The sequence below is a fragment of the Octopus sinensis genome, linkage group LG13, assembly GCF_006345805.1.
Source record: "Octopus sinensis linkage group LG13, ASM634580v1, whole genome shotgun sequence".
Taxonomy (NCBI): domain Eukaryota; kingdom Metazoa; phylum Mollusca; class Cephalopoda; order Octopoda; family Octopodidae; genus Octopus; species Octopus sinensis.
Genome location: NC_043009.1, coordinates 21,970,210 through 21,982,709, shown reverse-complemented (window position 1 = coordinate 21,982,709; position 12,500 = coordinate 21,970,210). Strand labels below are relative to the sequence as shown.

The window sequence follows — 12,500 nt, the reverse complement described above, 5'->3', positions numbered from 1 at the left end:
TGAGGCGATCCAACGAAGCTACACGAAGAAGATAGCCTATGTGCAGCATATAAGCTACTGGGAAAGACTCAAGAGATTAAAACTCTATTCCTTGGAGCGAAGGCGAGAAAGATATGCCATAATATATATCTGGAAGATCCTGGAGGGACTTGTCCCAAACTTTGGCATCGAGAGTCACACAAATGCCAGAACTGGGCGCCACTGCGTGGTACCAAGGACTCCAAATTTGCCATCAAGATGTAGGACAAGATACTGTGATAGCCTGGGCTTCAGAGGCCCACAGCTCTTCAATATCCTCCCGAAGAACCTGAGGGACCTGCATGGTGTAGATGCGGATGTCTTTAAAGTAGGACTGGATCTCTTCCTGTCAGGTGTCCCGGATGAACCAACTTCACGGCAGGAGGTGCAGATGAGGGCAGCTGCATCGAACTCTCTCATGCAGCAAATGGCAGTTGCTTAAAAGCATTCGTGAGGTAAAATCATGTAGCAAACCAAATGGCGGTGCCCCAGCATGGCCACAGCTCATGAGCTGAAACTGGAAAAATCAAAATCAAAATCATATATATATATATATGCATGTACACACATGTGTGTGTGTGTATGTGTGTGTGTGTGCATGCGTGTGTATGCATGTGTGTGTGTATTCCAAAATGTAACTACAAGTAGATTGTTGGTGATTTTTTTCCCTCCATCTTCCTTTTCCTCTTCTCCTGTTCTGAAGAAGAGCTTTGTTCGAAACGTAAAACACCTGTTTTTCCGTCGAGGGCTTATATGCTCCAATATTAAGCTATTTACCTCAGTCAATGCATGATAATCGCTTATAAGCTATAAGCTTATAAAATATATATATAAATACTCATAATTTACAAATTATTGTATGACTCTGATTTCTCATCAATGTCTGGTATACGGTTACGTGAAGCAATGAGTGACAGTTTGTTAAGTTCTTGGGTTCGGCTTCAATACAATAGAGCGTGTGTATATGCGTATGCATGCATGCATGCATACATGTCTGTATGTGTATATATGTTTGTACGAACTTAACGTTTGTGTGTAATATCGAAACGAAACAGTAGAAATGAAGAAAACTAAATAAAGTAAAATAAACAAGTAAAAAAAAGGTGTTAGTATTCGTTGAGGTAAACAAAATGCAAACAGTTTACTGAGTGGAATTCCTCGTGGCAGACTAATTTATTATTCCGCATTGTGAACAGTTGGTACGTGTTTATTCCTGTGTGGGTGCGCGTGTGCGTGTGTATCGCTCGCGGTTAATAGAAGCATTCTTTAACCCTTCTGGGAGAAAGTTAATCTGACATAATACTTGTGACTTGCCTCTCCAGCAGGCGTTTTGTTTCAGATCAAATGAAGAAGCTCATGCGAGGTCACTGAACGTGCTAAAAATAGCAGCAAAATTTCTCTTGAATCACTCCCGTACCGTTTAAAACAGTGTTTTTCAACCATCTTTTTTTCTTTTTTTTTTTTGCTTATGGACCCCTATGATTTCTATTTTACTCAGGTGGACCCTCATAGCCATTCGATGTTTAAAAAAAAATCCTATGATATTTTAAAAATGAAATATTATTAGGCGTAGGAGTGGCTGTGTGGCAAGTAGCTTGCTTACGAACTACATGGTTCCGGGTTCAGTCCCACTGCGTGGCATTTTGGGCAAGTGTCTTCAACTATAGCCTCGGGCCGACCAAAGCCTTGTGAGTGGATTTGGTAGACGGAAACTGAAAGAATCCCGTCGTATATATGTATATATATATGTGTTTGTGTGTGTTTGTCCCCCCCTCCCTTAACATCGCTTGACAAGTACCTACATGCCCGGAGAACTACATTGAATGCAAACAATTGTAGTGATTAAAGAATAAATGTCCAACTGTATCCCTTCTTGTTGACTCCAATTTTTTCAGTTATCTATTCACACACAACAGATGCCCAAGCACAAACCTGGAAGTATGTATAATTATAATAAGAGATACTATTACTGGATAGCACAGTGTAAATCATCTGAAGGTGGACGTGCTTTATACTGTACTCTATTACGTCCTTAACAGAACATACCATGTGTGTGTGTGTGTGTGTGTACGTATGTATATACAGGGGTTGGACAAAATAATGGAAACACCTAGCATCATAATTTTGAAATATCTATAAAACCGTTAAAAGCTTGTTTATTTTTATGTTGTTTTTTTTATTATTAGTGTTGCTTAATATGCTTTGCTAAAATTGCTGTTTATTTTCAGATATCATCAGAAAGATGTAATTGAAATTCATTAATATGACAGATCTATCGGACTTTCAAAGAGGTCAAATTGTTGGTGCTCGTATGGCAGGCGTTAGCGTAACGAAGACAGACGAAATATTTTGGTGTATCAAGAAGTACTGCCTTGAAAGTAATGACAGCCTTTGAGAAAAAGGGAAAAACCTCTTCGTCGAAACAAAACTCCAAAAGAAAACCAAAACTTTCAGATAGGGACCATCAGACTCTTACGCGAATTGTGAGAAAGGATCACAAAATTACTGCAGAGCTTAATGACCACCTCAAGAACGCTGGGAGCTGCGCAAGCTGGATTTCACTACTTTCAAAAACAAATGTTGCAAAGCATTTAGAGTGGAGTAAAAACCTTCAGAATTGGTCCCTAGAGCAGTGGAAGAATGTTATTTTCTCAGACGAGTCATCCGTTACCTTATTTCCGACCACTGGCCGAGTATACATGTGGAGACAGCCAAAAGAAGCATTTGACCCAGACTGTCTTCTTCCCACTATTAAACATAGAGGAGGATCTGTGAAGAATCGGGGAGGAGGGGACTATATCTTGGAAATCTGCCGGCCCAATGGTTTCCCTTCATGGCAGAATTAATAGTGAAGACTATGTAAGCATTTTATCTGATCAAATTCATCCTATGGTTGCAGAACTGTTTCTGGAGGTAAACGCAATCTTATAGGATGATAATGCACCAATTCATACAGCTAATGTTCCTACTGAATGGCACGAGAAACATTCTACTGAAGTTGAACATCTTATCTGACCACCAGTCCCCAGATCTCGATATTATTGAACATTTATGGTACATTTTAGAAAAACAAGTAAGGAGTCAACATCCTCCAACATCATTACTACAAGAACTGGAGACTGTTTTAGCTGAAGAATGGACAAAAATTCTTTTGGAAACAATTCAAACTTTGTACTAGTCCATACCTCATAGATTCAAGCAGTAATTACTGCTAAAAGCAGTCCTACCCCATATCAAAATAAATTTGCTTGAAATTTTAAGGTGTTACCATTATTTTGTCCAACTCCTGTACATAGGCAGTGAGCTGGCAGAATCCGAGGTGATGAGCTAGTAGAATCATAAACACACCGGGCGAAATGCTTAGTGGTATTTCGTCTGCCATTAGGTTCAGGTGCAGGAGTGGCTGTGTGGTAAGTAGCTTACTTACTAGCCACATGGTTCTGGATTCAGTCCCACTGTGTGGCACCTTGGGAAAGTGTCCTCTACGTGTATAGCCTTGTGAGTGGATTTGATTGATGGAAACTGAAAGAAGCCTGTTGTACATTTACATATATGTGTGTGTGTGTTTTTGTGCATGTGTTTGTCCCCCCCCCCAACATTGCTTGACAACCGATGCTGGTGTGTTTACGTCCCCATAACTTAGTAGTTTGGCAAAAGACACTGATTGAATAATTATGAGGCTTACAAAGCAAAAAATAAGTCCTGGGGTCAATTTGCTCGACTAAAGGTGGTGCTCCAGCATGGCTGCAGTCAATTGACTGAAACAAATTTTTAAAGAAATGTATATATGTATGTATATATATATATATATATATATATATATATATATATAATATATGTATATATATATATATATGTGTGTGTATATATATATAATATATATATATATATATATATATATATATATATATATATATATATATATATGTATGTATGTATATATATGTATATATATATATATGTATGTATATATATAAATATGTATGTGTATATATACATATATATGTATATATATACATATATATATATATATCCGTCGCCGCAATGACATCGTCATCAAACCGGCAGACAAAGGCGGAGCAGTGGCGCGCGGACCTATACAGGGAGGAAGCGCTCAGCCAGCTTCAAAATCCCCTCTTCTATCGCCTCCTCCCTTCCGATCCCACCTCTTCCTACCAACAGCGAGTGTCCTCCACCATCCACGACCTCATCTCCTCTTCTGCTCCTCCCCCCGCCGCCACCAACCTCATCGTCCATACACCCCGAACCTCCACCATCTATTTCCTTCCCAAAATTCATAAACCCAATAACCCTGGCCACCCCATCATTTCCGCCTGTAATTGTCCCACCGAACATATTTCCCTATACCTCGACCGCATCCTGTCCCCCTTAGTCGCTGCCCTCCCATCCCACATACATGACACTAACCACGCCCTCCGTCTCTTCAATTCCTTTTCCTTTCCTCCTAGCCCCTCACACCTCCTCTTCACCTTAGACATCAAATCCCTTTACACTGTAATTCCCCACAACGACGGTCTCTTAGCCCTCCCATACTTCCCCGACCCCACCCCCAGCACCCCCACCCTTCTCCGCCTGGCAGAGCTCGTCCTCACCCTCAACTGCTTCACGTTCGCCGGGGAAACGTACCAACAGCTGTCTTGGGTCGCGATAGGAACGAGAATGGGCCCCAATTTCGCCAATCTCTTTGTTGGCTACATTGAGGCCCAAGTATTCTCCCAATTCTCCGGGCCGACCCCAGAGCTATACGGTCGCTACATAGACGACTGCATAGGCGCCACCTCCCTCTCCCGCAAACAACTCTGCCATTTCATCTCTTTCCTCTCTAACTTCCACCCCTCTCTCCAATTCACTTCCACCATCTCAAATACCTCTGCTAACTTCCTTGACATCTCTCTTAGCATCGACCACCCCTCCCACTCTCTCACCACTTCCGCCTTCTTCAAACCCACAGATTCCCACCTCTATCTCAACTTCTCCTCCCATCCCTTCCACACCAAACGGGCCCTCCCCTACTCCCAGTTCCTCTGCCTCCGACGCTTGTGCAGCCGCGACCAGGATTTCGAGACCCAGTCTCAGTACCTGGCCCGCCTGTTCAGGCATCGAGGATACCCCCCAACCCTGGTCTTGAACGCCCTTGCCCGCGCTCGTCGCATCGATCGCACCACCGCCCTTTCTCCTTCCTCTCACCAACCCCCAACCGCACCCCCTTTCCCCTCCTTTTCCACCCCTCCACTCTACCCCTTCGTCGGAGCATACTACGTGCCTTCCGTCGTCTCCAGCTCAATCCCACGACCCGCCCCATTTCCCCAAACCACCCCTGTCCTCCTTTAAACGAGCGCGGAATCTACGCGATCTCCTGGTACGTAGCACCCTCTCCTCTTCCCCCTCAGCCCCACATGGATCCTTCCCGTGCTCCAGATCCCGCTGCAACACCTGCCCCTTCATCACCAACACCACTGCTGTCACCGGCTCCAACCAGCGAACTGTACGTATTAGACATTCTTTTACGTGCACTTCGTCTGGTCTCATATATTGCATAAAATGCAACCTCTGCGGGATACTTTATGTAGGACAGACGGGACGCCGGTTGGCCGACCGGTTTGCCGAACATCTCGGCTGCCTTCCAATTCTCCCGTCGCACGTCACTTCTGCTCGGCCAGCCATTCCCCCGGTGACATGTCGGTGTTTGGTCTCGCCCCACACAACGGACCTCCACAATCCAGGCTTCACTTGGAGCAACGGTTTATTATCACTTTACAGACCATTACCCCGCACAGACTCAACACAGCCCCCTCCTCTTAGTGACTACGTCTCCACCTTCTGCAAGAAGCAACTTTATTTCTTATTTCTTCCTCATTTTCTTTTTTTCTTTGTCTTTTTTTCATTTCTTTCCTTACGTGCTATTACGTCTTTTCTATTATTTTAATAATTTTTTGTTTTTTGTTTTTTTATTATTTTATTGTTTTTATAAATTATTGTCCTTATACAGAAACACATACACACACATACTCACGTATCCACGAACACACACATACGTCCAACACACCACACACACATACAACATACATGCACATATACGCACACATACTTCCACACACATACACACACGCACACATACACAAATACACATACCCACACACACCCTCGCACACACACACATATGCCCGTGCACACACACACGTACACAAACGTACACACACGCACAAGAATGCACAGATATACACCCATATACGCTTACACACACACATACAAACGCACACGTACACGCACACACAACTACACGCACATACGACACGCACGCACATACATACACACACACACACACACACACACAAATGAACCCACACATACATCCCATACACACGGCACACAACTATACATACACGCACACAATTATACATACATGTATACACACTTACGCACATACAAGCACACACGCACACATACACTAAGTAAAGCACAGTTATTTGCCACACACCCAAACTCTACGCATACACACACGAACACACACATACATACACACACACACTACAAACAAAACACACACACGACACATATACATACACGCACACACACACATACTTAAAAGTAGCAGTACTGACTTGTGGTAGAGACAAAAGACACCACTCCTTCTTCTTCGACCTTCACATTACTAGCTCTACAAACACGCTTTGTTCAAGAGCCACAACCACACACACATACACACACATGCACACACACCCACGTGTCATCATTGCACACATACACACATACACACACGCAAACCTCTGCGCACGCACATATCCACACTTATATACACATTCTCTTGTCTTTGACAGAACTACTCTTCTGTCTTTGAAAACAACTTTCTTCACCCTTTTCCGTCCAGTCTTTCAAAATGTGACCTCGTGTGTACTGTTGGCGATTTTTTTTCCTCTGTCTTCCCTTCTCTGGATCTTTCCTACCCCTATGTTTCCAACGAAGAGCTCCGCACGAAACGCTAAACCCTCCTTCTTTCCTTCTTTCTTGAGCGTCCAATAATACTATATTTGTTCCATGTCCTCGCGTTGTTGTGTTTTTTTGTGCTTTCTTGTTTGGATTAACTTTATATATATATATATATATATATATATACACATATATACATATATATATATGTGTGATACGTAAAAAGCACCAACCAATCGTGGCCATTGCCAACCTCCTCTGGCCCCTATGCCAGTGGCACATAAAAAGCACCCACTACACTCACAGAGTGGTTGGCATTAGGAAGGGCATCCAGTTGTACAAACACTGCCAGATCAGACTGGAGCCTGGTGCAGCCTCCTGGCTTCCCAGCCCCTGGTCGAACTGTCCAACCCATGCTAACATGAAAAATGGACGTTAAACGATGATGATGATGATGTTGATGATGTGTTATATATATGTATGCATATATATATATATATATATATATATATATATATATATATATATATGTGTGTATATATATATATATATATATATATATATGTATGTATATTATATATGCATATATATATGTGTGTGTGTGTATATATATATATATATATATATATATATATACGTTATATATATATATATCTATGTTATTAGATATTAAATAAATTAGATAAACTTTGATAAAATTAGATATGTTTCGACTAAAGATGGTCTAGGCCATGTCTAATTTAATAGCATAATTTATATTAGATAATTATTCCCATTCATAATTATGTTTATAGTACTTATAGTATTTATTTAATACTATATTACTAAGAATTGAATATTTCTATAAGTATTTTACATAAGATTTTGAAAGTCAGTTTAAGTTAGTTTATTTGTACTTTGAAATTAGCTATTTCATCTTTAAATATGAAAAATTAAATTTATTAGGTTCTCATTATATACAATTATTTATAGAGATTATTTTAGATCTTGATTATAATATTTATATATATTTTCGTTGATAATTTATATATATTAGTCATTTTAAATATTTATGTAATTAGATATAGACTAATATTGATATTAGAATATGGGTTTTCTACCTTATAAATTAAAGTTAATATTTAACATTATAGTCGATTTCGATATAATCATATTTAATAATAGAGTTTATTATAAGTAAATTATTATTTTAGATTATATATATTATTTATATCTTAAAAATATTGATTATATTTTAGATATTTAAACCACCTGATGAATGACTGCGACTCAAAAATTTGAAGACAGCAGGCAGGAAACGATCGTAGTGGGATATTAATTATATTTTTTAATAATTTTGTTACATATTTAAATAATATAAATTAATCATATGTATTGGCTTAAGTCTTTCATTGTTTGATTTGCCTAATAGTGGTTTTGTCTCTAATTTAATGTGTAGATATATGTGTGCGTGTGCTTGCATGTTGGCATGTATGTGTGTGTGTATTTGTATATCATCATCATCATCATCATTTAGCGTCCGTTTTCCATGCTAGCATGGGTTGGACGGTTCTACTGGGGTCTGTGAAGCCAGAAGGCTTCATCAGACCCAGTCAAATCTGGCAGTGTTTCTACGGCTGGATGCCCTTCCTAACGCCAACCACATATATATATGTGTGAGTGTATGGATATATGTATGTGTGTATGTATGAGTATGTGTATGGGTGTGTACGTATATGTATGTATATGGGTGCATATATATATGTGTATGTATGTATGTGTGTATACGTGTATATATATATATATATATATATATATATATATATATATATATATATATATATATATATATATATATGTGTATATAGATATAAGTGATAGTCTTCTTTTTTACCTAAAACTCTATTCTATTATTCTATTTATTCTTTTATTCTTTTATCTACTTTATCACTGATTCTTTTGACCACTCCCCTAAGAAAGACAGTTTGCGCCATGCCTACCCCAAAAAGTCCCCCACCACCACCACTTTAAATCTGCCTAAATGTATAAATATATATGTATATATGCATGTGTGTGCATGTGTGTATGTATTCATGTATGTATAAAAATATCTTTCTATTTTTAAGATTATGAATTCAATACTACAGCAACAACAAATTTCACTGAAGAAACTGATGGGAGAGTCACTGTAAGTTCTTTATATATATGTGTTGTGTGTATGTATGTATGTATGTATGCATGTATGTATGTATGTATGTATGTATGTATGTATGTATGTATGTATGTATGTATGTATGTATGTATGTATGTATGTATATATATATAATATATATATAATATATATATATATATATATATATATGTAGGTCCCGGGTTGATCCGGGGTTAACCACAGTAAGTAAGGTACTCAATACATAGCAGAGTAAAATTAATTTATTATATAGAAGGAGCTTCTACAGGACTAGTACTGTTTCATTCAAGAGAAATCTTCAGCTTCCTGAAGATTTCTCTTGAATGAAACAGTACTAGTCCTGTAGAAGCTCCTTCTATATAATAAATTAAATATATATATATATATATATATATATATATATACAAGTGTGTGTGTTGATAAATTATATGCTGCATTTCTGCCTATATATCTAATGATAAAATAAGGCATGAGTCTAACATTTTAATTATGGATAACTGCTATAACTAATAATATGATTAGAACCATTGTTGATGGAGTCCCTGTGCAGTCACTCAGCATATGAGAAATAGCAACCAAATGTCCCTCAGATCACACCCTGGACATCATTATCATTGTCGTCATCACCATCATCATTATAAATTTTTTTTTTATCTTTTACTTGTTTCAGTCATTGGATTGTGGCCATGAACGGTTTTAGTCAAACCAATTGACACCAGTATTTATATTTTTTAAAGCCTAGTTCTTATCCATTCAGTCTCTTTTGCCAAACTGCCAAGTTGCAGCAATGCAAACAAACCAACACTGGTTGTCTAGTGAGAGAGAGACAGTGATATATATATATATATATATATATTAGAAAAAATAAGGTGCTCAGAGATCTGGATGGTTGTACATTTACAGATTTTTATTAATATGTCATATGTTTTTATAAATCATATATTAGATTTGCATCTACTCTAGTAGATTCTTCAAATTCAAAATTCTTCAAAATCTGAAGATTCTACTGAAGTAGATGCAAGCACTAATATATGATTTATAAAAACATGTGACATATTAATAAAAATCTGTAAATGTACAACCATGTAGATCTCTGAGTACCTAATTTTTTCTAATATATAATACCTGTACCTCACCTCCAAACCTTCTAATATATACATATATATATATATATATATACATACAGGGTTGGTGAAAAGTAAGTAGTCATTAAAAATTGGTAATAAAATCCATATTCCTTGTACAAATTTATTGAAAAAAAAATTATACATGTTCTTTATAACATGGGAAAATGAAAGTAAATCTTCATATTTCAATGAAAGCACCGGTAGCATCAACCAGTTTCTTCAAATGGCCAGGGAGGGAATGAACAACCTTCTGAAGTATATCATCTAGGATATCATTGAGAAGCTCCTGAATCCATGTCTTTAAGTCCTCCAGTGTGCAAGGTTTTCTCTTGTACACCTCTTCTTTTGTGTTACTCCACAGGTAAAAATCACATGGAGTGAGATCTGGACTTCTTGGAGGCCATTCCATATTCCATTCTGTGCTTGCAATCTTCGGGTTTTAGCTCCTGCACATAATAGGGTTTCTATGGATGAAAATTCAATTCTTTATGCAACACCATATGTATTGTGTCTTGTTAGTTCACTTTCACAAGCTGCTTGACATGTTGTTATTTGTGTGCTGCGAGTAAACATTTCACGCACTGTTGCCATGTTCTCTGCTGATCAAGATGTGATTGGAAAGCTAATTCTTGCATCGTTCACAGAGCCTGTGGTCATCAGCTTTGCATGACAACTTTTTATTGTCCCTGGACGTAATGTTGCATGCTTACCTTTCCATGCATGCCACCACCTCTGAACCAAAACAATGGAATTCCACACTTCATAGCATGCTGCTATCTTAGTTCACTCATGAACAGTCAAGTGACCGGCCATCTGGAAACTAAAAAATAGACGATAAGACAATAGGAAAATAAGAAATCCCCATTAGTGTTGTCTGTTTAAAAAAATGTCTTTGTTATGACTTCAGTGATGCTAAAAATTCTATAAGCAATTTCTAATACCTACTTACTTTCCATCCACCCTATATATATATATATATATATATAATATATATATATAGTAAATCCAAAAAGAACAAACACAAAAACACAACAATGCGAGAACATGGTCCATGTAATGTATTAGCAGATGCTCAGGGGAGGAAAGAAAGATGATTTAACATTTTGAGCAGGTGCTCTTCTTCAGAAACAGAGGAAAGTTCAATAGAAGGGAAGACGGAGGAAGAAAATCACCAACGATTCACATGTGGTTACATTTTGAAAAAAAAAAAAAAAAAAAAATATATATATATAATATATATATATATATATATATATATATATATATAGAGAGAGAGAGAGAGAGAGAGAGAGAGAGAGACATATATGACAAGCTTCCATACAGTTACTGTTGATAAAATTCACTCACAAGACATTTGTCAGCTCAGGACTGTGCTGATCTCTCATTGTGGAGGGAATGTGTGAAAAGGGTAGATCCAGGAGGCCATGGGATAAAGTAGTGAGAAAGAATCTTCGGATGTTGGGCCTCAAAGAGGACCAAGATTTTTGGTGGTTTGCTGTGCTTGAGAAGACATGTCAAGCTAAGTGAAATCATGGTTGTCCTTGTTTACAGGCATGCCCCTTGCATCCCCACTTCAGCTGAGTAATCCTAATCTTATGGGCTTGTGGATGCTGGTGCCATAAAAGCACCTGTGCTGGTGCTACATAAAAAGCACCCATACTGGTGCTGTGTAATAGCTCCCAGTACACTCGGTAAAGTGGTTGGTGTTAGGAAGGACATTCAGCTATAGAAACCATGTCAAAACAGACATAGAGCCCGAGCAGCTCACCAGCTGGCTAGCTCCTGTTAAACCATCCAACCCATGACAGCATGAAACACATGTTAAATGATAATGATGATGACAACAACAATGATGACGATGGTGATGGTGGTGATGATAATGATGAGGAGGAGGAAGAGGAGGAGGAGGGGACTGAGCTTGAAACCACAAAGCTGTCAAAAGCAAGCTTCTTAATTACTCAGCCATGGCTATCCCTGTTCACTTTCCCCACGATTGCTTGGTTCAGGCAGAATTCATTGAGGCAAATTTTCTATGATTAGAGGTCTCTTCTCAAATTAATATAATTAAATATTGCCTCTCAGCAGTTTACTGTGATGCATGGCCTGGAAACCATCACTTGTGTAGTGAAGAATCACGGTTCAGATGTAACTTATTCTTATTCAGCTGTAGTAGTCAAAACCTTGCGTGTTTTCTTAGACTGTGCATGAATTACAAAGAGCTGTGAAATGGCTGAGTC

General features: G+C 38.3%; 1 protein-coding gene across 1 annotated transcript in view; it reads left to right on the top strand.

The window, feature by feature from the left end:
- Positions 1–12,500, top strand: part of LOC115218597 — a 114,824-nt gene that overhangs the window by 67,225 nt on the left and 35,099 nt on the right. The window contains exon 2 of the mRNA XM_029788493.2: positions 9,072–9,133. Within this exon, the coding sequence (XP_029644353.1) occupies positions 9,072–9,133 (62 nt within the window). The remainder of the gene's footprint in view (positions 1–9,071; positions 9,134–12,500) is intronic.